At 44.4% G+C, this 26,515-nt stretch overlaps 1 protein-coding gene and 2 pseudogenes across 2 annotated transcripts in view; all 3 read right to left on the reverse strand.

Moving 5' to 3' along the window:
• Window positions 1-1,281: 1,281 nt before the first annotated feature.
• LOC147895403 (tudor domain protein (DUF1767)) overlaps window positions 1,282-26,515 on the reverse strand; it is a 65,223-nt gene continuing 39,989 nt past the window's right edge. For both annotated transcript variants that reach the window (XM_087383316.1, XM_087383317.1), the window contains exons 3-6: window positions 24,865-25,132; window positions 2,669-3,052; window positions 1,968-2,335; window positions 1,282-1,730 (exon numbers count right to left, since the gene is read on the reverse strand). In XM_087383316.1, the coding sequence (XP_087239442.1) occupies window positions 1,584-1,730; window positions 1,968-2,335; window positions 2,669-3,052; window positions 24,865-25,132 (1,167 nt within the window). In that variant the 3' untranslated portion in view covers window positions 1,282-1,583. The remainder of the gene's footprint in view (window positions 1,731-1,967; window positions 2,336-2,668; window positions 3,053-24,864; window positions 25,133-26,515) is intronic.
• On the reverse strand, window positions 16,141-16,796 carry LOC147895404 (uncharacterized; annotated as a pseudogene).
• LOC147895405 (uncharacterized) lies at window positions 16,822-19,279 on the reverse strand (annotated as a pseudogene).

Below are 26,515 nucleotides of genomic sequence, written 5' to 3' on the forward strand. Positions count from 1 at the left end.
TGATTTTATTCTTTCAAAAAGGTAATATGTACACTTAACATAGCTCCTTTTCTACAAGTAAAACAATTCAAAAGCTATTAAACAATCCTCCAAGAAACATACAAAATCACAACTAAAAGGCTAAACTAACACAATGATATGATGCATTAGTCGCTACAACATAGACGATCGATCCAAAGGACAGAAACAAAATTGAAAGTTTTGAAGTGGTTGAGAGGCGAGATAAACAAAGGTGAAAGAACAACCAACAAAGAGGATAAGGTGGATTAGTGAATGCACCCCAAGATAATGCAAGGCTAGGCTATTAGAGACGTTAATGAAGCTCCTTACAAAAACAAACAAACTTCAATTAAAACGCGTGCCATTATAATCAACCAAGACACTCCATTGGTTGTGTCCATCAACAAATTTATATGGAACTTATTTCCGTACTATAGAGCATCAGTGTAGGTCAGCACCTTAAATAACATTACAAAAGACATTTATTAACCTTGTGACAAGCTATAAGTTACCCTTGTTCTATGACTATGTGAATGATTTGACTCCAAAACGTAGAGCCTGGGCAATCATTACATATGAACAGATCTTGAATTGGAATAAAACCTCAATCAAAACTAGTCTCAAAGTTCTTTTATTTACATGAACCCCTTTCATAGAAGTTTTCCCCCCTTCCAAGATCTACTCTTAACCTTGAAAGTTTGAAGTAGATTTTCATGGCTTGCCAACATTAATAAGTCTAATCTTTGGAAAGTTAATGAACCTATACCCAACCAATCTATTGAGTCCCTTCAGCCTCGATTTCCTTCATAAAAGCAGCTGTAATGCTGTTGCAGCTCTCTACAGTGAGTTTATCATGTACAGTAGAAAGCATACTTGCTTTCACAACGTCAATGTAACCTTTCAGACTAAAATACCCAAACACCCCCTCTACAATTTACTATGTAACACCTAGCAAGACCCAGTCATAAATATTAACGAACAGGTTTAATTACACCAGCAAACCCTTGATTGAAGCCAATATTCAGGAGTTTTTATTTTTTATGGCCTTCACAGCATTCAATCCATCCATTTCTAAAAATCATTAGCCACTACCAAGCAAAAGGCAATTTCAAAGCATAAATAGAAATTTCTTTTCTGGAAAGAACACATACAAACAAGGTGATTGCAGGCCACACATTTAGGGCATAGAGGTCTAATGGTATTGGCCTTCCCAGATATTTAGATCTGAATTATAAGCCCCCAGATTTTATTTTATTTTTACATTAAAAGAACCACAGTGACTTCATTAAATAATAAATGCTCATTTATAGAAATGACAATAAAATATTGAGATAAGTATGGCAATCCATCTCACTATCATCCCTGGCTTGCTCGTAACTTCTAGGCAAATTTCAGGCTGAAGGGCCCTCTAAAATAGAGGAAAAAAGGTGCAGGCAATAACAAAAGGTACCCCTTACATATGCAATTGTCAAGTACAGGCAGAGATGAGAGCATTTTCAGCTGTGAACCATAAGAACATGAGTGAAGACGCAATTTGAAAACCTTCATGCTTCCACTACCCTGTTGCATCCTGCACCAGAGTTTTAGTAACCAAGTCTTCGCCCCCTGCCTCTTCTCCTACCTCTGCGTCTCTCCCCACCACGTTCATCGCCACCCCTATCTACTGCAAAGTTGAACATGCTCAATCGGATTTGTTCAGCTTCATCGTGTGTGGTTCCCATGGATACACCCTGAGAACAATCAAGGCCCCAGAGAAAAAAAATTATTATCTTTTCCAAGTCTCCTCTTTTAAACTATTTGGAATAACTAGGCTTGTGCAACACACACATAGATAAATAAAGAACACTCACTCTCTCTTACACTTAGCAATATATTATAATGATGAGCTTTTAACATCACACACACACACACGCGCGCGCGCGCAAGCTTCAGGGCCAAGTCTTCTGGCATAAAGATGCTGAACTTACCTCTCTGCTTTCAATGTTTAATTGATCTTGAAGCATCTGAGCGAAAGCTGCATCACCATCAGTGTTAGATGCTTGATTTTTTAATCCCTTTCTTGATTCCCATTCATCGAAAGTGAGTACACCTTTCTCATCATCCAATCCACCCCTACCATGCCTCCGCTCCCTTCTCTCTTTTCCACTTGTTGATACCATGCCCCTACCTCGTCCCCTAGAGTTGCTATCAGTTATTTTCTCCAACAGTTTCTGCGCTGCAGCCTTGTTCTGCAATGGGGCGGTTTCTACTCCTAATGCAATTGCAGCTCTGATAGCATCTGCACGTGCATATGAAACGTTTCCTTCTGAGGAAACTCGAGCAAGCCTATTGAACTCTGAAAAACATTTCTAAAGTCAGCAAACAAAAAGTGATCTGTAAAGTGGGAACTCCTAGAACATGCTCAGACACAGTCCTTTCCAGAGTTGGGAGACTCAATATATATGATAATTGACAAACATCCAGCAGTGCTGCTCTCCACATAATGGAGCAGAATACTAGGGTCACATCTCTGCTGCACACGGGAAGGTTCCAAACAAAGGAGAAAATAGCTACAAGATCAACTTATGATGACAGGAGTTCAATATGAAAAATGTTTTAAAAGGGATATGCTCTGTGTCTACACATGTCAAGAATGCAGCTGGAAAGAAGAAACAAAAACCACACTTACCCTTTTCTCCAGCTTCTAGCGGGCTTGAGGTTGAATCTTCTATCAGCTTTTCTGTATTCTCATTGTGGGATGAGGTCGAAGCTTCAGTAACATTGGGGCTGAGAAGTGATTCAGGAAGCGTGTCAACAGACCACTCGTTCCCTGTCTCCACAGAGGAAACATCTGACACAGGTGTTGTCATCAATCGAGGCCTGTATGGTTCACACCCTGGCTTGACCCGAGAGGAATCATTCTCACTGTCCCCAACACTAGAGCTTTCTGCTGCAAACCTAGCTTTGCCTTGAAACTTTCCCTTGCCAGGACTGAAAAGCGATGATACGGTGCTTGGGCCCAAAGCATTCCCTGTGGCTGGGCCCTGCGAAATGTCATCTTTTGTGCGTAGCTCTGTTCCAAGAGGAAATGCAAGTCTCAATTCACAAACAAAAAATATGACATGATCCATCCATCCACGCCTATAATAATTTAAAAAAACCTGAGCGAAAATGCATCTCTCAGACCAATAAACAGACTCTGATAACACATTGCAAGTAAATCTCTGATGTAATCTACAAGGACTCTCATAAGAAAACTATTCATGATGCATACAAGGGGACGCTGCATAACTGCATGCACATCAATGCCAAGTAGATTGCATAATGCAAAGAACTGATGTAATCTACAAGCCAACTCTCATGCACAAATATATTGCATATTGTAACAAGCTGAAATTTATATACCTACCCAAAACATACAAATAGATCTCATGTGCATTGCCAAAGAATGGCAAGCAACTTCCTCCGCAGGCGTGGCTTACCCATAGAGGCACAATCACAACCTATACCATAACCTGGTCAGGATCGGGCCATATCTGAGCAGCCATGGAAGCACATTCGCAACATGACCCAAAACTGTATCCTTCCTGAAAGAGACAATGATACCGTTCGTGGATCTCATAATAAACTGGGCAAGTACACAAGAAATGCTCCTCTGTCTCCACCTCGTCCATTGCGTATAATCTGCAGATCCGTTGCTAGGCATACATGTGGCTCTCCCTACCTCAATTCTCAACTGATGGAACAAGACTTGTATTTGTTCAATGGCAATCCTTAGGGCGTGTGAGACTCACCTATCCTCTAGATACTAGGTCTGATCTAGAGAGAATGAGAGGGAGAAAGAAACATGGGATAGGAGAGAGAGAGAGAGAGAGAGAGAGAGTAGCCTGCAAGGAGGAGGAGGAAGCAGGGTAGGAGAAAGGATTAGATGTAGCATCAAAGTGTACAATGAGTGGTGGAAGGGGACTTATATAGTCCTCCACATTTCCCACTAACTATAGGTAAACGGCTACTGAGTAACCCTTTCTCCCCCTTCATTACAGCCATCCCTTTCCATAGAATTTTGCCCTACTCCTGGACAATGCTCTCTGGCTTCTACGATTGTTCATCCTCTTAAAGTCCTTCCCATCTGATGAGATAACTCAACATATACCCTGCCTGCTGTGGAGTACTCTTATCTCTGAAACCCACAATGTGCTCGGGGACATAAGTGATAAGAACCTCCTCATCCATAGGTGGCTGCATTGGAAGTATGTGCACATGCTAGCCTACATCAGGTTTCAGCAAAGACGTGTGAAATACATAGTGGATCTTAGAGGTGCTCGGTAGCTCCAATTGATATGCTACCTCCCCAATCTGCGGATGATCCTATAAGGGCCATAATACTGATGAACCACCTTTGTGTGGGTATTATCCTTCAATGAAGCATAACGATTTTTGTGGAGATGTAAATGCACATGATTCCCTTCCTTTAAAACCACGTTCATCCGCATATCTCTTCTGCTTGGCTTGGGCATCTTGCGTATTCTTTAGCCAATTGTAGGAGAGCTTTCATCCTCTCCAAGTCATTTCTCACAGCCAAGTCTGCAACTGAAGAAGGCATCCCAATGTGCACCCATACATTGCCTCAAATTGGCTCATACCAATAGATAGATGCTTAGTGCTGTCGTAGCAATTTTCAGCAAATGCAAGCCGCTTATCCCACGACCTCTTGGTTACAGAAATGCTTCATCCCTCTACCCATTTGTTCACCCTTTCAGACTGAACATCACTCTCAAGATGGTATGCAGTGCTAGATGTGAAAGAAAGAAAGAAAGTTTATTAAAGTCTTTGGAAGACCGATGGGTCTATGAGACTGCGAAAAACCTGATACAATGAACTGTGGTAGTGGAGCTACTAAACGAGCATCCATACGAATGCAGAATGCAAAAAAGCAAAATGGTAGTACTAAAACCTAAGTACAACATAGTCATATCTTGACTGTATATATCAATCAATCAATCTCAGCATCATCATCAATATCATCATAGCCATCATCATCATCATCAACAGCAGCAAGACATCCAGATGGATGAGGCTGTGGAAGTGGAGGCATGAGGTCAGCAATAGAGCACTGACGCCCCCCCAAGGGTGCAGTCTTGGTATGTCTCCTTGTCGTAGCTCTGCGTCTAACCAGGGCCTTTGGGACCCCTGTCGGTCGGGCTCCGACCCTCAATGAGGAGAGGATGTCTCCAAGTATAATCTGTGAGTCAACCCTCTGTCTGAGCTGTCGGATCACAAGCTCCGGGTCACAATCACGTCAAGGTCTTGCCTCGTGGGGATCTATGTGATCTGGCTGAAAGAACTCCGTGATAGGGCTCTGAGAGGTATCAGTCAGGGGAGAAGTCTGCTCCTGTCTCCGTGCTCGGAGTATCCTATCTCAGTGTCTGAGCACCTCATAAATGAAACCAACCAAACATCGCTGGTTTGGGTAGGAGAGGAAACGGGCAAAAACCCAATAATTGCCTCTGAAGAGGCAGTAGAAACGCCCTCGGATCTCATAGTAAACAGGACATCTGAATATGAAATGCTCCTCTGTCTCAACCTCCTGCATGTCATAGTGTGTGCATATGCGCCTCTCCCTGGGTAACCGCTCTACTCTGCCACTCTCGATACGAAGTCTGTGAGAAGAGATCCGGAACTGCCCAAGAGAGATCCTCAGTGAATGGGGTAGGTGAATCTGCGTGCATCCTGGTGGATCAATGAAACCCTCCGCTGTGATATGTAAGAAGTGGTCTCTGTAGAAGCCCAGTTTCACCGGAAGATCACTCAAACCCAACCAAGTCCCCAGAATGTGTGTAGCTGTAGTAGATCCCCCGGATAACTTGGTTGACCTCGTGTGATAGAAGGGGAGAGAAAGGAGCATCCATGCTGTACTGGAAAGGAGGTAGTTTGTCCATGTGAAGCCCTAGTCTTGCAAACCATCTCTCTGTGCGTGCATACCAACATCTCTGGTCTCCCCCTGCTGCAAGTGCCATAGAAGAGGACAATGCTAGCCATGGTATCCTGCTACCTCCGGATGTGTAATCCCCATACTCCCTGACTCGGTACAGATATGTAATGACCTAAATTGCAGCATCTAGCTGTAATACCCACTGCTGTAAATTATTCTTGCCAAAAGTGACCCATAAATTTTGCACACCTATCACTAACAATTTCCTTTAGAAAGCCATGGTGCTTAAACACATGATCAATGAACTGCCAAGCAACCTGTGATGCTGAATATTGGTCTTAGTGGGTATGAGATGGTCAATCTATCCACCACGACATTAATGCTATCTCATCCCCTCTCTGTAGAAGGCAAGCCTGTGAAGAAATCCATTGCTATATGTGCCCATTTTCCCTCCGGAATGGGTAATTATTGCAATAGACCAGCTGGTAGTTTGATGTCCACTTTATTGTATTGGCAAGGCAAACATTCAGTAACAGATCACAATCTCGCCACATGCCTTCCCAAAAGAAGCTTTGTCTGACCCTCTCATAGCTCTTGGTGACACATGTATGTCAGCCATGGGAGAGGAATGCATTTCTTGCAAGACCAGCTGTTTATATTGTGAGTCTCACAATAGGTAAATTCTCTCCTTGCACCACAACAACCCATTATGAAATTAAAAGTCAGGGTGATTTTGGCATGAGGGATCCTACATATGGCCACTGACTTTGAATTCTGCATATACCCTTCTTAAATGCCATGAATCCAATCCCGATACATGGTAGAGACAATGGACAACCTGCGATTCCACATTCTAGACAAGGCATCTACAAACACATTTTCTTTCCCCTTCCTATACTCAATGACATAATCACAGGACTGCACTGAAGCCTGTGAGGGAAGGAAAGAGGGAGAAGAACAACCGGGAGAGAGAGTGAGAGAGAGAAGTGACACTAAAGATGCGGGTGTGTAGTGATGAGCCACACCACAAACTCTTAAGTTTTATTAGGATTAGGTTTTTCACCCTATGACTGTCTTAAGACAGTCATAGGTGTCATATCTTTAATAAAGGGGTGGCAATGTGCCTTTACCCCAACAACCTCCCACCTAAAGGCCAATGTGCCTAAAGGGGAGAAAAGAATAAAAATTACAGCAATATACAGTTACTGTATACAAGACCATAAAATAATAATGGTCTCATCCTAATCCCATGATGTGGCGGCAATTTGCAAACCGCTCTGTAGGCAAGCTCTTAGTGAGCAAATCTGCAGGATTATCATCAGTATGAACCTTCACAAGCTCAAGTCGCTTGTCTTCCAGTACCTCCCTGATGAAATGATATTTCACTTCTATGTGCTTGGTCTTTTGATGAAAGACCGGATTCTTTGCCAACATGATAGCACTCTGACTATCACAATGCAAAACTGGCATATCTCCTGTAATGCCCAAATCTCCCACCAGCCGAGTAAGCCATATTGCTTCCTTGCAAGCCTCAGTGGCTGCAACATATTCAGCTTCAGTAGTTGACAGTGCAACGCATTTCTGCAACCGAGACACCCATGATATAGCACCTCCTGCAAATGTGAAAATATAACCGGTAGTAGACTTCCGGTTATCTGCATTCCCTGCATAGTCTGAATCTGTAAAACCATGCACCAATGCATCCTGCCTACCATAGCATATACACAAGTCTTTGGTACCCTTGAGATACCTCAAGACACCTTTCACTGCTTCCCAGTGCCGCTTGCCTGGATTTGCCATATACCTGCTGATGACTCCCACCGCAAAAGCAATATCCGGACGAGTGGCAACCATGGCATACATCAAAGAACCAACTGTAGATGCATACGGAACCTTGGCCATTTCAGCCTTATCATCATCTGATCTGGGGCTGTCCTTACTGCTGAGTTTTAAATGTGGAGGCAGCGGGGTACTAATAGACTTCCCCCCCTCCATTTTAAACCTCTGCAGTACTTTGTCAATGTACTCCTTCTGTGACAGAAACAAAAGTCCCTTGGACCTGTCACGAGTAATTTGCATGCCAAGAATATGGTTTGCATCACCCAAGTCTTTCATGTCAAAAGACTTATGCAGTTGTTTCTTCAAAGCACTAATCTCATGCTGAGATTTACTGGCAATTAGCATGTCATCCACATATAGAATGAGTAGCAATAAACTGCCATCCTTTGCCCGTTTGGTGTACAAGCAATGATCGGTCTCACACCTATGATACCCTTGGGACTGCATGAAGGCATCAAACTTCTTGTACCATTCTCTTGGTGCCTCCTTGAGTCCATACAAGCTCCTCTTGAGCTTACACACAAGCTGCTCTTTCCCTTTAACAGCATATCCCTCTGGCTGACTCATATAGATCTCATCATGGAGATCTCCGTGAAGAAAAGCAGTCTTCACATCCATCTGACATAAATCCATGTCCTCATGAGCAACAAGAGCTAACACTGCTCTCAAAGTAGTCATCTTGACTACAGGGGAAAAGATCTCATCAAAGTCAATGCCTTTCTCCTGCTTAAATCCCTTGGCAACCAATCTGGCCTTATACCTCGGTAAAGCATTTGAATCCACTTTGACTTTGTAAACCCACTTGCATGGCAAAACCTTTCTGCCTGCAGGTAGCTGCACCAAGTCCCATGTATCATTTTGAAGTAGGGACTCCATTTCTAACTGCATGGCTTTCTCCCACTTCCTTTTCTCTGTTCTTCCCATAGCTTCCTTGAAGCTGGAAGGCTCACCACAATCTGTCAGCATAATAAAATCAGCCACATTATTGGCTCCTGGAACAAACCTGTCAGGAGGCCGTTGTACACGGGTGCTCCTCCTAACAAAATGTTCCGGATTAGGCTGCTGTCTAGCCTGTTCGTCATGCATGACGGGTGGCTGTACCACCATATTTGGCTGTTCTACAGCCCCATTTGCTGGCATATCCTGTGGTGCATCATTGGCAAAATTATCTGGCTGATTTTCAGCCTGTATACCCTCTTGAACAGGGTTATCTGCAGCAGCCTGCTGCTGCATATAAAAGGGCATTCTTTGCTGTCCGACATCATCATAAATAACCCTCCTGTATTCCACAGGTTGCACGGGTTCTTTGTGTACACTATCCTCTTTAAAGATGACATCATTGCTGCGTATAATCTTCCGTTTAACGGGATCCCATAACCTGTACCCCATTTCACCTTCGTCACCATAACCCATAAAGATGCATCTGGAAGACTTCGGCTCCAGTTTGGTGCGCAGTTCTTTGCGTATATGAGCAAAGCACTCGCAGCCAAACACACGTAAGTGCTTATATGAAGGTGGCTTGCCAGACCACACCTCTTCTGGCACTTTCAACTCCAAAGCCTTGTTCGGCGACCTGTTAATTATGTGAACTGCTGTTTGCACGGCTTCTGTCCAAAAGCCATGGGGCAATGCAGCATAAGACAACATACATCGAACTTTCTCCTGAATAGTTCGATTCATCCGCTCACTCACACCATTTTGAGATGCATTATGAGGGGCTGTGAGTTCCTGTTTAATGCCCTTAGCTTCGCAAAACTGTACAAAAGCATGTGACACATACTCACCCCCATTATCGGATCTGAGGCATTTCAGCCTGCGACCTGTCCGATTCTCAACCTGAGCGACAAACTTCTTGAAAGCATTTAAGGCATCGCTCTTATGCTTCAAGAAATAGACCCACACTTTGCGTGTGGCATCATCAATAAAAGTAATGAAATACTTTGCACCCCCTAGTGATAGCGGTGGCATCTCACACAAATCAGTGTGCACTAGATCAAGCGGTGCTCTATTTTGGGGAGTTCTCCTCTTATGAGGAGTCATAGAATGCTTGCCAAATATGCAATGATCACAAGTAGGCAAATCTAAAAATGAAAGAGACGGCAGATAACCCAAACGTGACAGTTCTTGCATTCCTTTAACGGACATGTGTCCCAACCGGCTATGCCACAATGAAACCTTTGGCAGCTCGGTTATGGCAACAACATGATTACCTACACTGGAAACATAAAGAGGATACAAGGTATCACTCTTATAACCCTCAGCCACTACAACCTGGCCATCAGTAATCACCCATTTGGAATCCCCAAATGTGGTGTGGTAACCACTGTCATCCAACAAGCCAGTGCTAATCAGATTTTTCTTGATTTGCGGCACATGGCGAACACCATCAAGCATAAATATGCGTCCATCAAGGAATACTATCTGTATACTGCCAATCCCTGCAATCTGACATGCATAGTTGTTCCCAAGGTGAACAACTCCATGAGTACCTGTGTAGGAAGTAAACCACTCCCTATGAGGAGTAACATGAAAAGAAGCACCTGAATCCAAGAGCCAGGTGTGCATGTCATGGCCATCAATAACCAAAGTATGTGCAATTATAGCAGAAGAGCATAGAACATCATGTCTGTCACTGTCACTGTCCTCTGCTGCAACATTCACTGCATCCAAGTCATCTACCTTGGCCTTGCCTTTGCCTTTGCTTCCACTGCCTGCATCCTTTACCTCAGCCTTCTTGGCTTTCTGATCCCGTATAAACTTGAAGCACTTAGACTTCACATGTCCCTTCTTGCCACAATAAAAGCATTCAATATCCTTTTTGCCAAGGGACTGACTGCGGGATTTGGACTTACTAGCAGATCTGCCCTTCTGCTGAGTCCTGCCTCTTTCCTGTACCTGCAAAGCATTTGAAGACTTGCTGCCCGCATTATTCTTCCTGCTCATCTCCTCCATTGGGAGAGAGCTCTCTACCTCAGCATATATAAGAGTGACATTTGAATTAGACAGGGTGGTCTTGAAAGTGTCCCAACTCTCAGGGAGGGTACACAACAAGAAAGTAGCCTTGAACTCCTCATCAAGGTTCAACCCCCGTGCAATCAGCTGTGTAAAGATGGCATTGAACTCACTCAAGTGTGAGGTCATAGCTGTACCTTCCTTCATGCGAAGATCAACCAGCTTCTTCAACCAATACACCTTACTGGCTGAACTCTTTTGGGCATACAACTCTGCTAGCCTCTGCCATACGCCATAAGAGGTCTTTTCAGCCTGAACATTATACACAAGAGAATCACTGAGAGTAAGCATGATAGCAGCCCTCGCGGACAAATCTAGCTCCTCCCACTCATCATCTGACATCCCAGATGGCTTGACACCCTTCACCCTTATGGGCTTAGAAATCTTCTTAAGCAGAAGTACATTCAAACACTGTTCTGCCCATAATGCATAATTGTGTGCCCCTTCCAATTTCTTTATGTTCAGAATTGATGATTCACTTCCCCCTGATGCCATATCAGATAAGGAAAGTACCTGACTCCCCGTAAGTAAAAAAAAAGACTGAATAAAATTCTGTAAAAAAAAGGACTGAATAAAATTCTGATTTCTCAGAAAAAACCTGCTCTATCAAGAGCCAGGAGCACTCACAATAGTGCTGTTTTTACTGTCAAAAAATCTGCAGCAAAACAGAAAAAATTTCCCTCCAGTTACTATACCTCCTGACACACTGTACCGTGCTCAAATAGGCATAAAACAGTAATTTCAGAATGCTGCAGCTGTTCCACAAGTGCTTTAACAGTGCATCATCAGCTGACGAAGCACCAAACATTGCTGTCCTGATCACTTCTCCCACCTCAGATGAGGTATTGCACTGATTTTATATGCATAAACCACTTGTCATACACTGTTTTGTTCACTGAAAAAGAGGCTCCAGACACTTCAGCCTGTCACAAACCTGCAACAGAAAATGGGACAAATCCCAAGCAATCACCCTTCTGCCAAGGGGATAAAAGGCATCTGAAGGTCTCAAACAGTAACCCAAGTGCTCTCAAGCAAAATCTGGGCAAAAGCCCCTTGATTTGACACCTGTACCAAGTGAAAAACACCTCAACACTGAGGTAGCATACAAAATACAGCGCTCTCCTGGCACTTTCACCTGACAATGCAATGCATAAACAGCCCTGTGTACACAATAACAACACAGATCCCAACGTACAAACACTGAAGAGAATCTTTTGAGCACTGTCAACGATGGACAGTTAGGGACCGAGTAACTCGATGTGCCCTGGCCAAGCGTGGCTCAATTGAGATTTTCCAAGGTGTCGTACACAAAATGTGACCTGCAGAAATGTCACTGAATACACTGCTGAAACAAGACCAATGTGGGCTCCCTGGCTCCACACTGCCTCAAGGCATACACTGCATAAGCTTCCAAGCAAAAGCCCTTTGAAAATGTCACCCAAAAGCTGAGATTTGCACTCAGCAAAAGCATAAAAATCCTCTGCAAAATCAAGGCATTACCTTCCCGAAACAAGATAACTGTGCAACCACCACACACTGTGGTACTAGTCACCTCAAGCACGAGGGACAAGAGTGTACTTGCTGTACCTCAAAAAACACAGTTTGAAGGACTGAACAGCCGGGAATGCTCTCTCTTTGTCTTCTTTCCCCAAAGAAAAAAAAACTGCTGTACTTGCTGTACTTTATGTACCTGTGTACTTATGCAGGGTACCACTGTACCTACTGTACCTGTGCAGGGTATAGATCCAAAAAAACAAAAAACAAAAATGCCCTTCTCTGATGCCGCTCCCTGACGAAAATTTCTGACGTAGGTCCCTGTACGTATGGCGGCGTCCGTACAGTACGGAGTCCGTACGACGGTACGGACGGCCGTACGTCCGTACACGCGCGCGCCTGCGCGCCGCCTTGTTCGAGGCCCTGAGGCTGTAGCAGCTAGCTGCTGCTGTTGCAGCTGCTGGCGCTGCTCAGCGCCGCCCTGCTGCAACCTGCGCTGCGCCCTCGCTACTGCCCGCGCTACCCCGCTGAAACCCGCGCTGCTGCTGCAGCTGCCCGCGCTACGCCCTCACTGCCCCGCTGCAGCCCGTGCTGCCTGCGCAATGCCAAGCTCCGCCCACGCTGCCTGAGGGCACGAGTCTCGAGGGGATAAGGAGGGGTAGAGGGGGAGGTAAGCAGGGGTGGGGAGGAAGAGATGATGGCTCTGATACCAGTTGTGAGGGAAGGAAAGAGGGAGAAGAACAACCGGGAGAGAGAGTGAGAGAGAGAAGTGACACTAAAGATGCAAGTGTGTAGTGATGAGCCACACCACAAACTCTTAAGTTTTATTAGGATTAGGTTTTTCACCCTATGACTGTCTTAAGACAGTCATAGGTGTCATATCTTTAATAAAGGGGTGGCAATGTGCCTTTACCCCAACAAAGCCAACCATCTCTTTTGCTTGGCAGACAAGGTGGGCAGTGTGAGGAAATATCTAAGTGTCCTATGGTTCGTCTTGACCTTGATTTTGCTCCTATACAGCTAATGTAAGATGGCCAACATTTCTTGATCATCAACATGGTAGTTGAGCTATTTGGCCTCAAAATTTCTGCTTTCATAAGCTATTACACCATGCTCTTGTCGTAAAACAGCCCCCAAACCTTTGCCACTAGCATCTGCCTCCACAATGAATGCCTTTGAGAAGTCGAGGCATACCAACACAAGTGCATGAGTCAAGGCAAATTTCAAGTCTTGAAAACTGAGTCGTGCTTCTTTTGACGACAAAAAGGCATCCTTCTTCAAAAGGTAAGTAAGAGGAGCTGCCCTCTTGACAAATTTTCGAATCAGTCTCCTCTAGGAGGGAAACCCAAAAACCTCTCAGCTGGGTGGGATTTTGCGGCTGCGGCCATTCCCTGATGCATTTCACCTTTGCAGGATCTACCCGAATACCATTTCTACTCACAATGTGCCCCAAATATTCAACCTCTTGTGCCATGAAAGTACATTTACTAGCTTTTGCATAAAGCTGATGCAGCCTCAAAATTTCCAGCACTTACTTTGGGAAGACGGTATGGGGCTTTGTTTATGGCATTATTGCCAGGTTTCAAAACTATGGCATGATCCACATCCCTCTTTGGAGGCAACAGAGATGGCATATCAGCAAATACATCCATGGAATCTGAGAGCAACTGTTGCATTTCCATACCCTTCACCTCAGGATTGCTGCCTATATGAGCCACTGATAGATTTAATGCACAAATGGCACTTTCTTATCTTGAGCTCTCGGGAGTCGGGCCAACTGCCTTGCTGAAATGATACGCCATTTTGGGGCTGTCATGTCATGCAATACCACTGATCTACCCTTATGTGGAAAGTGGAGTGTCAAGACATTCAAGTCCATGCTAAACTCATCCAATCGCAACCAAGGTCAATATTGATTGGACCCATGTCCAATGCAGAGATATCACCTACAAAATCATAATCATGAGAGAGCTGGATCCTTGCATCATGGCAACATAGTCTCCTGATCATATGCTGTCCATTGGCGACCTCCACCCTCAGCCCATGGTCTATCTGTGGCAACCAATCCCACCTTATGCAAGGTCTTGGTGTTGATGAAGCTATGTGTATTCCTGCTGTCCACAAGCATATGAACAATCCTGCCCTGGATCTCACCCTTCAATCTCGATGTCTTCGCAAAACCTGGCACCCATCATGCATCAAGCGAAATCGAATGAAGTATTGGCTGAGCATCCCAATATTGCTCCTCCTCCTCCACAAGAGCATTCCCATCAGCATCATTCCGTGCATGGAATGGCATAGTAGTACAATGCTTCACGAAAGAGACTTCAGGCATACGACCTGGAATACTCTTGCTGGGCTGTACCCTATGTGTGTCACTCGTGTGCTTTCCAAGCTGAGTAACACCGCCTGGATGAAAGGGAAAATCAGAACCTTTTGCGGCTCCAGCAACTAGAGAGATTAGCTCAATAATCTTGCTGGGTTTGGCTGTGCCACTATTTCTCATCTTGCACAGCTCCCTGTGCTCGGGAGTCCATTTGTCACAACACTTAAAGCATAAATTGGCTCTCTTTCCACTATCCATGATGGCCCTAGTTTGCTGTTTTATTTCTGATTTTTCTGTTACAGCACTTGCTTTCCCTCCTGGCTTTGCATCCGGGTGCCTATAGGGCTTGGCATACCGCATTTTGCTGCCCGATGTTGTGCGAAACCTTGGAAATAGGACCGCTACACCCTTCCGGTCATGCCATTACAGCATCAAGGGTTTCTTGTCATGCTCAAATGCAATCCCATGTGGGCTGCCTGTAGCATTCTTGTACTTGTGGCATACTTGGCCTTGAAAACCTCCGAGAGCTTGGCAGCTTGCTCAATGGTTGAGCCCTCACATTGGAGGCCAGAGCTGGGTTCAAACCATAAATGAAATGCATCGACTTTCCCTTCTTGGGAATGTCATGCACAGAAAGGAAAAGCCTCCAAGAATTTCGCAAATACTCCTGAACTGTGCTCGACAGTGCATAAAATTCAGCAAGTACTGCTCTAGTATCAGCGAGGATACAAATATAGTGGCCATCATCTTTTTAAACTCTACCAAATGGTTGGCCTTTGTGGAGAGTCCCTCATGTACCGCCACCAAGTGTGAGCATAATCCTATAAATGCATCACAGCAAATATAATGCGCCCCTCATCATGCTTGGAATAGAAGCGGAAGTAGTCTTCCAGTTTTGTGAGCCATTCTTCCAACTCATTGGGCAGTAGCCTCCAGAATTGCGAGCATCATCACGCTTGAGGTTCAAATACTCGTGGAAAAGCATCTCATCACGGATGTCCTCGTGTAGTGAAAGGTATGAAAGCAAGCCATCTGAAAGCATCTCATTAATAGGGGCCTGCTGCCCACCACTAACACCCTGCTGAAAAGTAGAACCATCGTTTGATGCACCGGCTGCATGTGGCTGTATGTGCTCACTGGCGGAGCAATGGGAGCATGAACCCCAGGCTGTGTGTGTCTGCCAAATGCATCTCTTTGCGAGGACTACATGCCAAAAGGTTGAGAGGAGGATTGACCTCTCTCCCACTGTTGTGGCTGCCATGTAAACCCCTCCAAGCATGTTGGTTGGAGCGATGAAAGCAGCATTTAACGAATGCATACCAGCGCATTCTACGATAGATAGTTACCAAGCGTTTCAGAAATGTCTGATTTGAAATGGGTTTCAAAAACGTTTAGAAGTTTCATATTTTTATGAAACATTTCAATAAAGTTTCAAACAAACATGAGCTGAAAAACAGCACATAAGTGCACACACTTTCAATTCTTTAAAGTTGAATACAAGCTACCAACAGTGACCAAGACACCATCCAAAATTTCATAAAAATTACGATATGATTGATCATTGGCACAAAATACACAGCCATAAGTCATTTAATTCTTGAAAACTTCGAGCTCGAGGGATGCGAGCTGGAGCCATGAGCTCCTCATATAACATGGAGTAGATATCCCCCTTTTCATCAGGGATATCAGGAATGTCAAGGGTCTTTGTAATGTCGATTTTATCTGGATTGACTTGCTGAGGCTCAAGGGGGTTGCCTTTTTGCTCAAACAATCGCAGGTTGCAATGGCAGAATACAAGCCTCTCTACTTGTGCAGTGGATAATCTATTCCTCTTCTTAGTGTGAAATAGAGCCCATGTGCTCCAGTTTCTCTCGCATGCACCCAAACTGCAATCTTGTGAGAGAACATGCATGGCAATGCCTGTCTGCAAAAAAAGAGAGAAAAAGATTCAGCAATCACTGATCAACATGCAAGTCACACACTTATCACTTAACTTGCATGGTTCATAGTACTTCGTTCTTAGTGCTTACCAAGTTTGGAGTGCCAATGCCATATTTCTGCCACCAAGATGAAGGCTGCAATTGTGTCTCCGGCAACAATGCTGTTTGGCATCCAAACATTTGGCTGCCATTTCGAAAGACAAGAAGCTCATCCTCTAGTTGTCTTGTCGTCTGCACATCCCCATCCACTAACTTGCTGATGTAAGAGGTCCATCCTTCCTCGATCTCTTGGCTGAGGTATCGCTGCTCACTTCTCCATAGGGGATGCAAGATATGTGCCACTGCATGGATTGGTCTATGGAACCAATCCCATCGTCGGTTCCATATCTCTCAAAACAATTCAACACTCAAGGCATATATATGGTAAGAAGCTCTCGGTAGATAAGAATGTTCCAACATTGAGAGCCTCCCCAATCTTATCTATGAACTCATAAAGCAGTCCAATGGTGCTTCCCTCCATGTCCTTGAGTCGGAGAACATTATAAATTGGCTGAATTGTCTTCACAAGTGCATCAGCCTCCTCCATAGTTACCAGAAATGGCCATTTCTGGTCTAGAAACAGAAACGGCATTTCTTCCAGAAACGCAGTTTCGTAATCATTGTTGTTTTTTTTTTGGATGGCCTCTTTTGATTAAAGTGTTTTTTGCCATCTTTTGATTAAACCGTTTTTTGCTCTCTTTTGATTAAACCCTTTTTTGCCGATTCATCACGTCTTGTCATTGTTTCTGCCACCTCCCGTGCTGCTGCTCTCCATCCTGCTACTCGCCAGCCTCTCCATCTTTGATTCCTGAGCTTGGCACCTGCAACCTCCTCTCCTCTCCATCCCTCCATCCTGCAAGCTGTTCTCCACCCTATAGGCTACAGCCTCTGCTCTCCATCCTCTCCATTCTGCAGGTTGGCATCTGCTCTCCATCCTGCAAGCTGGCGATTGCTCTCCATCCTCAACCTGCTCTTAGCTCTACATCCCTCTACTACCTCTCCTCTTACCTCTCCGTCCTCCTTCTACCTCTCATCCTCCTCCAACTCCTTCTACTTCTCCATCCTCTTTCACCTCCCCATCCTCCTTCTATCTCTCCATCCTTTCTCACCTCTCCATCCTCCCTCTCAAACTTCAGATTGTTGTAACTTCAAACTTGTTAGAAGTTAGAACCTGGAACTTAGTTCATGACACACGTCGATTGTTGAAGCATCATTCATGGAATTTAGAATCATAGAAGCATGCATGATGCTTCAAGTATAGACAGTTGTATTATGTATAATTTGCACTCTATTGATAATTGTATTATGTATAAAAAATAAATGTTTATACATAAATTGTACCATATTGCCATTTCTTCCGTTTCCGTTTTGGTGGGGGCAAGAAACTCCGTTTCCCCGATTTTTCCCGTTTTCGTTTCTTCCGTTTCCATTTCAGCTGGCAACTATGGCCTCCTCTCACCAAGTTGGGTGGATAACCATGCGAGCAAAAGAGAGAGACTTTGGCTGGTCTTTATCTTCCCATGCAAACCACTCACAAGACACAACAGTGCACAACAAGCCTGGCTGCACTCTGACCAATCTCTCTACCACAATGAACATGTATGCACAACAAGTTTTCGATGGCTTCAAGAGTTCAAGATCACTATTAGCTCTAAACATGCTCAGCACTTTGGGCCACTTAGTGACAAAGTTCACCATACTAGAAGCCTTACGAAGAATGTTGCTCACCCAAGGCACCTTCCCCACATCTTTAATCAGTAAATCCATGGAGTGTGAGGCACAAGGTGTCCATACAATTTTTGGAAACTCATCGTCCAACAATCGTCCCATGGAGACACAATTTGACCCATTGTCAGTAATCACCTGCACAATATTATGTTCCCCAATATCTAATATGGCCTGCCGTATATGGCGAAAGATAAACTCGCTTGTAACCAGAGTACCTGCCACACTAGCATCTATCGCACGAAGAAACATTGAGCCTTTGCATGAAGACACTAGAATGTTATACACATTCCTCTTCCTTACGCAACTCCATCCATCACATAGCAAAGTGCATCCATATTTTGCCCATGTTGCCTTAATAGGCTGCATCTCCCCCTCCACAACTGCTTTTTCTTTTTGAAGTTCTGTAGCGCGTAAGGCCTCATAAGAAGGGCCATCCCATTCACAACCTATGCGGGAGATTGCCCAAATAGCCTTCTTCCATCAAGGAGTCCGCAATATATGAAAGGACAATGCACATTGTATAAATAGCTTTGTCACCTCTCTTGTTGCTTGCTTCATAGCAGCCTTTTGCATACCTGCTTTTACATGTCCTTTCTTTAAAAGAGATAAGGCAGATCTCTTTGCTCGTGGTGTAGAGCTAGACGTATCTGCAACACCAACACCCTGTTGACTGTCTACAATGGTAGATCCTGGCTGCAAGTGCTCATCAATGCAAGGCACAGATAGATGTGGGGGTTCTTCAACCTCTTCAACTAGAATGCCTAATTCACGAGCCTTCGAATCCTTTAGCTGTAAACAAATATGCCTTGGGACAGCAACACAGGGCCCATCACCATGGCCACTTAGGTGGGTCAAATGTGCCTTCAACCTTGTAATACTACCATTGTGTGCATCACCACAAAAATTGCAGATCCACCTGCTTGAACCCGAGTGTGCATACTTGTGTTGGAAGGTGACAAGGCTCCATAAAGGGTCTTGTGAGCGAGGCATCTTGCGAGCTGCAATCTGCTAGAAGCAAGAGACAGCTTGTATCAGATACCTTGCTGCATAGTACGATGGATAAGGGGAAAACCAAAATCGCAGGCCAAGGCAGCAAGACCCAATAGAAGAGGGCAAATCTCATGAAGAGGATGACACCTGGCTGCTGCAGCAGCTCATCCTTCGTTCAATCGAGGATGAGCTGCTGCACAAGGGAAAACACATGCAAGGTTTAAGGGCAAACATGGAAACCACAGCAAGGCTGTAGGAGAGTCCAAGAAACGTCCCAAGCAGACAACTTGAAGAGCGATTACCTGACGCCCGTCAGCACAAGCGATGTGGCCACAATTGACGTCAGTTGCAACGTAGTCTAAGCATCCTCGAATACCAAGGTTTGCATGTCAGAATCAGGGCAGAAAAAGGGTGTGAATTTCATGGCTGAATACGGAGTGGATTCAATGGCGTGAAGGTATGCGAAGAGGCGAAATGTGCAAGCGGCGCAATCTTTGACAAGACAACATATTTTTTAGGTCCATGAATTTTGAGGCTGAAAAAAACATGTTTCCTAAAGCAAACCATTCCGCAAACGTTTCGTGGGTTTCATATGGCTCTAAAATGCGTTTCAGAGCAACTATGGATAGATGGCCCCATCTGCAAAGCTGCAAAGAGATGCAAACTATAGGATGGCCTCACATCCAGAAAAAAGGTTATCTATGGCACAACGAATGCATCATCAATGCCAAAGTAATCCCCATGCTAGGATGCAGACTGCTCAAAATGAAATGGCCTGGAAGGCTGAAAACTTGCGGTATGGCAAGCATCTGACATGAAGCCTCCACATGGAGCTGAGAATACACCCTAGCTCTCCGATCTTGAGGCATAGGCTGCTTGCCCTTGTCTAATAATGTATGTGTGGCAACTTAGCCGAGCTACTAGCCAATCTACTGAGACTAATATGATGCCCCAACTCTAGAGATGTATCATGGAGTGAGATTAATGCCTCAAGGAACTATGCATGCACATCCCGCAATGCTGGAAAGAGGGGCTCAATGGTAGGAACTTATGTACCACCAAAGGGTGCACCCACTGTGGTAGGCACATGCTCATGCTAAGCAACCTCATCACTGTAATGTAGGGACTCCTCAACACGAGGGGCACACTTCAGTGCCATCACTAGAGAGTGGAAGCCCAAATGTAGCTGTCACGGGCATCCACACACCCATGGCCATGCTAGCTTGTGCCAATGCAGGGAGCCGGGTCAACGGCTACGTAGGCATCCGTACAGCCACTCAGGCAGCCCTATGCAATCAACAATCAGCACATAGTCAACGGGAAGTCAATGCCACACCATCACAGGTCAGAAAACGTAGAGTTGACTTCTTGGTCAAAAGTCAATGCGTTGACTTTTTTGACCGACCTAGTCATAGTCGGTGTTGACCAGCCGAACAAGGTCAATGGTCGGCGTTGACCAAGTCAGCCAAGCTGACCTATCTACCTATAAAAGGGCAGCCTTTGGCCCTCATTCTTCATCCACTCCTCAGGCCTTCAAGCCTTCAGAGTAGCAGAGTCAAGCCTCCCCGCAGCAGACCAACAGGGTAGCCTCAGCCTCTTCAAGGATCTAGTGAGGATTCACCTTCCTCTAGGTAGTCTAGTCTTCCAGTTTTGCAGTGAGGGTTTCAGTCCCTTCATACAGTTGTATTCAGCCCTTTGGGCATTCATTATTCAGTTGTTTCTATTTCCTCTTCGAAGGTCCACTACATTCTCTCCCTCTGATTCTCTGACTCACACCCACAGCTCACTTTGTGTATTGAGTGCATCATCTTGCAGTTGCAGTTAGTATTGAGCAGGAGAGAGAGTGAGGATAGTCTATCTCTCGCTATAGTAGCTAGCTTCCTACAAAAAGTCCCAATCTAGCAAACAAGGCCGCCCTACAAGCAAATATGGCAAAGAAAGGAAGCAGCTCAATGAAATAGATAGGAGTGGATGCTATTGTAATAGCACCTATTATGTATACAAGAAATGTCCATGTAGAAGCTCAAGATGAGGGTCGATGAAGAGTCCCAATCTAGCAGAAAAGGCCGCCCTACAAGCAAATACGGCAAAGAAAGAAAACAGATCAATGAAATAGACAGGAGTGAATGCTGCTGTAATAGCACCTATTATGTTGTGCACAACACACAAGAAGTGTCGATGTAGAACCTCGAGACAAGGGTAGATAAAGAGGCTTCAAAATGGAGCCCAAATGAGCCCAAAAGGGGTTGGCTGTGACGACCTGTTCTCTGTTTTCTTTTGGGAGAGGGAAAAGGGGGGGGAGGGGTCATAAGTCACCCAAGACACGTAGGACTCCTAACCTAGAACAGATAAGGCAATTAGGACTACTAAGTCACCCTTGGTTTGTGTAACTCAATCCAAGTCACAACTAAACTTACCCTTGGTTAATTTAAACACAAACCTAACTAAACCTATCTAAACTAACCTTAGCTAATTAACCCAACCTAACTAACTAAACTCAAACTGCTAACCTAACCAACTAGCCAACCCTCAATTACACTAACCTAAGAACTAAGCCTAAGGTTTTGCAGGGCGATGACGACGGATGTAGGCAAGGCAGTGTAGCTATAGCGGAGAGCGCGGTGCATGGGTGTGGTGTCAACGGAAGTTGGGGCGGTGTGAGTAGGTGGAGAGGGTGAGCTTTGTGGAGGCTCAGCTCGAGACTTGTCGCGAGCTCACGAAATGGGGTTCATTGCCCACTTTTGAAGATCCCCTCAATGATGCCATCCTATCTCGTGGTAGGTTGATTACAACAACAGTCGAGTGAGGTACAGATCTAATTTGCAGGCTTCAATACATAGGTTTCAGAAGATGGGGAGCCGTTTGGTGCTTCTCACTACTTGTCCGAGCCGAGGATATTAGTTCATCTTGAGGTAGGTTGCAAGTCTACCACTTGTCGTTAGGCAATGATTGTCGTCCGCCAATAGCAGTTCAATTTTGTGAGGGAATGGTTTGTCTCGTTTGTGGAGAGTTGTATAAACGAGAACCAAGCTGATGTGTCTTGTTCATGCACAACTGTCTAGTTCATCGTCAGCACCATCTGGTCGAAGGTAGGCTTGACGATAGCTCTGCCTGGACGAAGGTAGGCTTGCTGGTTCACTTGGCTCAACGACAGTTGAGGAAGGTTGCAGCTCTGCCATTTGTCATCAAGCAACGATTTCCGTCCGTCAGTAGCAGTTGAATTTTGTGAGGGAATGGTTCATCTAGTTTGTGGAGAGTTGTATAGACAAGAACCACGCTGATGTGTCTGATTCATGCACAACTGTCTAGCTCGCTGTTAGAACCATCTAGTCAAAGGTAGAGTTGCTGGTTCAATTGGCTTGATAACAACTCTGCCTGTGCGTTAGGCGCTTGCTTTGTCGTTGGGCTTGCACTCCCTCTGAGCTTTTGTTGGCGGCGCTGCCTGCATTGTGGAAAGGGCCAAGGATGAATGCAATGGTGCCAAGGTCGGAGCTCTCGTACCAATGTGGAAAAGGGGTACGGAGAGAAAGGGAGATAGAAGAGCGGAAGGGAGAGAGAATGAGGGGGAGAAGGAAGATGGGATAGGAAAGAGAGAGGAAGAGGTGGGAAGGAGAGAGAGAGAGAGAGAGAGAGAGAGAGAGAGAGAGAAGAGGCTACAAGTATGAGGAAGGAGAGTAGGAGACAGGATTAGATGTCACATCAAAAGTGTACAATGAATGGTGGATGGGAACTTATATAGTCCCTCCACATTTCCCACTAACTCTAGCTAAAAGGCTTCTAAAGTAGCCCTTTTTTCCCCCTTCATTACACATGAGCTGGACAAATCAAGAGGAGAAACCAGGTGCAGCAAGGGAGTCCTAGGGGAGCATGCCCTGCAACGGTAAAGAACAACTCACAGATTCAGCTAATAGAACAAATACGCAAAGTTTGCCAAGGCCAAATAGGCCAACTTATGGCCAATTTGGTTGGGTCTGTTGGAGGTATCCGGTCAGGTTGAGTGGCGACTAGCTTTACATAGCTCGACACAGAGCGGTGGCCACACAGCCCTACTAAAAGCATCCTCCCAGCCTCTCAACATTTTCTTTATTTTCATGCTTTTACTCCATATGGTTTCAGCCCCAATGTCGTATCAGAGCTTCCAGAAGTGTACACTGTCCAACATATTATTCATGTATTTGTACTACTCCCATAATGCAAGCACTCAATTTAAAAAAAGTACCATAGCTATTGCAGTCTTTGCAATCGAATAAAAATTTGACACCCACTACCAACATGGCTGCATAAAGTGGCTAAACTCCTCATGTATGCCACTTCATACCCGCACTTGCAAGCACATGTGCACATATGATCTTTGTTCTTCCAATCAATAAGCATGTAAAGAACACCTTGCTGCATAACCTCCATCTATACGAGCACATAAATTAGCCATTTTTTCCAACAAAAAGGGGCAGGGAAATCTAGTGTCACTAATCTCATCATCATCAATAGGAGAATTCACCTAGCATTATTGAGTTGCACCAACACTAGGTTGAATGGTCATAGCAACGAATCCCTACAAAGAGGCTTGTGTAAACTCATACTCTACCCAAGTCAGTCCTAGGAACAAAGTCCAACCCAACTTAACTCGTCGTTTTTCAAAACAGGCTCAAAGTTGCAAGTGGCTATTTCACATTCTCACTTTCACCAAACTGCAGGCTTCCTAAGGGAGACAATTGCCTCTATAATTCAAACCTCTGAAGGAATAAATGAGGATTCTTCCTTCTTGATCTGATGTTTTCCCCATAGTCACCCCTTCGCAAGCGAGCTTCGAAAGCACTTTTAAAAAATCCTCTAGAGGTGATCTCTATGTTAGTCTTCTCTACGATTTTTAGATATTTGCCAAATTGAAATTCCCTTTAGAAATTCTATTTATGAATTCTGTTCTACCATGTAGAATAGGGAAGTCTTTCTCACAAGGAACTTACCCCCAAGGCCATGGAGACTAATACAGAGAATTTTCCCATGAAGATGTCGTTGGGAAGTCTTGCTCATGAGGCAAACTGCCTTGAGGCAATGCATCCAAGAGACACTTCTTTGGGAAGCCTGTCTCCCTTAGATACCTACAAGACGGTTTCAGAAACCACTACAAGTGTAAAAGCAAACTTACATTTGCCACATGGAGGTGAGTTAGTGCAGTGGTCGGTGGAGTCCTATCCTAAGGATTATACTTAAGACAAACTCAACAGCCTCATCCAGCATGTGCGCGCGCGCACACACACACACAGTATGTAAGACTACAATATATCCAGTCGTACAAATTCAGAGTTTTGTGGCTGTCTTTATTGTGACATCCATGCGAGATGTGTCCAGACCTCATACTATGTAGACATACAAACACATCCTTATTTTTTCCTTTCTCTTTCTCTTTCTCTTTGTATCCCTTTTTTTTTTTTTTAAATAAATGTGTGTGTGTGTGGGGGGGGGGGGGGGGGGGCGCACAGAGCTAAAAGATCATCAGATAGGGATTTACTCTACTGTTGCAGTGGCACAATCATTCACAATAAATTAAAAACGGTTCCTGTACAGGGTTAAACAGAGACTCATACTTGATTCTTGCCTTGGTTGCAGCACGGATGAATGTTTCTCTGCATCTTGCCTTCCTTGCTTAGCCACAGGTAGGCCATGGAATGAAGGAGGGCCACTGTCCCCTTCTACACGAGGTGATTTCAAAGTTGCTCTAGCTAATCCTGAAAATTTGCGTTCAATCTCCCAGTTTTCATACAATGTATGGACATGACCTCCCAAAAGAGTGATTGAGTGAGCATCCCCCAACAATATGCCATTCTGCACTGATATTGTCTTCTCCAGCTTAACCTAATGAGTCATCACACTCTGCACTGAGATATTTTTCTCTAGTCAGGCCTGATGAGGCATCCACTTTAACAAAAACACACAGAGAGTGTTCCATACAGATCTTTGGATGAAATTACTTGCTATTTATCTCCTGGATTTTAACATTTCCCTTGTAAAATGTTACCACAAATACGTTTAAAAGAAGCAGTGAGGCATCAACGTCAACACACTCTCTCACTTGGCTAGCTGGACTTTATTTGGTTCAGTTGCCTTGTGCTTCAGCTGTAGCTTCCTTTATCCCCATCTTTCGTATCTTGGATTGGTTGAGGATCTATATCTATGTATGGGGGAAAGGTCATATCACTCAAAATACACAGGGATGATAGACTGCTATCATAACTTCAACTTCCATTGGAGAACACTCTATTACTAGACTTGAATCACTATAGGCAGTACACATCCACCACCAGTACACATCCACCACCATAACACATCTAGGAAATGGCATAGCTATTTATGAGCTTATTTTGCCACTCAACACACAAAAAAGTAACACTGGCGTCTGCTTATTATAAATATTCCAATTTCTTGCAGAGTACTATGTAAATCATCAATGTGGTTCTTTGAGCATCACGTATTGATTCACCTAGTCTGCTGACTATCGCTATGCATTCACACTGCAATATCCATAGGAATTATCGTGTTGACCAGGTCTTAAGCACCCTTTGTATAAGCTGACTTACAGCTTGCGAGCTGTCACCATGTACTATTCACAGACATCCAGGCAACTGCACACCTCTTTCTCTTACTTTCTGTATTCCTTCACCTATAGCTTGGAGAAGAGATCTCTGAACTGCGCCAATCATCATCTTAGGTGATATCCCCACTTTTGCAAAACCCTTCCCATGCTTATTTCAGCAGTATAAAGGGTCATTCCATTCACTAATCCAAAGATGAAGAATTCACACCTGTAGATTAACTCACAATGACCCATGATGGTTATAGAAGTTTCTCTTACTTCTTACGAATCTCAACTAGGCTATAAATCAAAACAGAATGATAAGGATGAGCATATTTTGACTAATATGTACGAAAAGAAAAGAGTAGAACTATCCAAGTTTGAGAAAGAGTCATATCGAGGATTAGAGGTCAAAAAACTCTCAGCATATTTTGACTAATCTTTACGAAAAGAAAATAGTAGAACTATCCAAGTTTGAAAAAGAGTCGTATCGAGGTTTAGAGGTCAAAATATGTAAAATATCCGAGTAGACCTTCACGAGACTGACAACAGTCAAGGGATAACTCATATGTTCCATTTCAAATGCATGAACAAGAGAGAAAAGGAGAGGAGATGGGGGTTTAGAAAAGGCATGAAATAAAGCAAATAGAAATAAAATAACTTGG

The sequence above is a fragment of the Dipteris shenzhenensis genome, chromosome 13 (genome assembly GCF_047967505.1).
Source record: "Dipteris shenzhenensis isolate YYH24624 ecotype China chromosome 13, Dip_SZ_1.0, whole genome shotgun sequence".
Taxonomy (NCBI): domain Eukaryota; kingdom Viridiplantae; phylum Streptophyta; class Polypodiopsida; order Gleicheniales; family Dipteridaceae; genus Dipteris; species Dipteris shenzhenensis.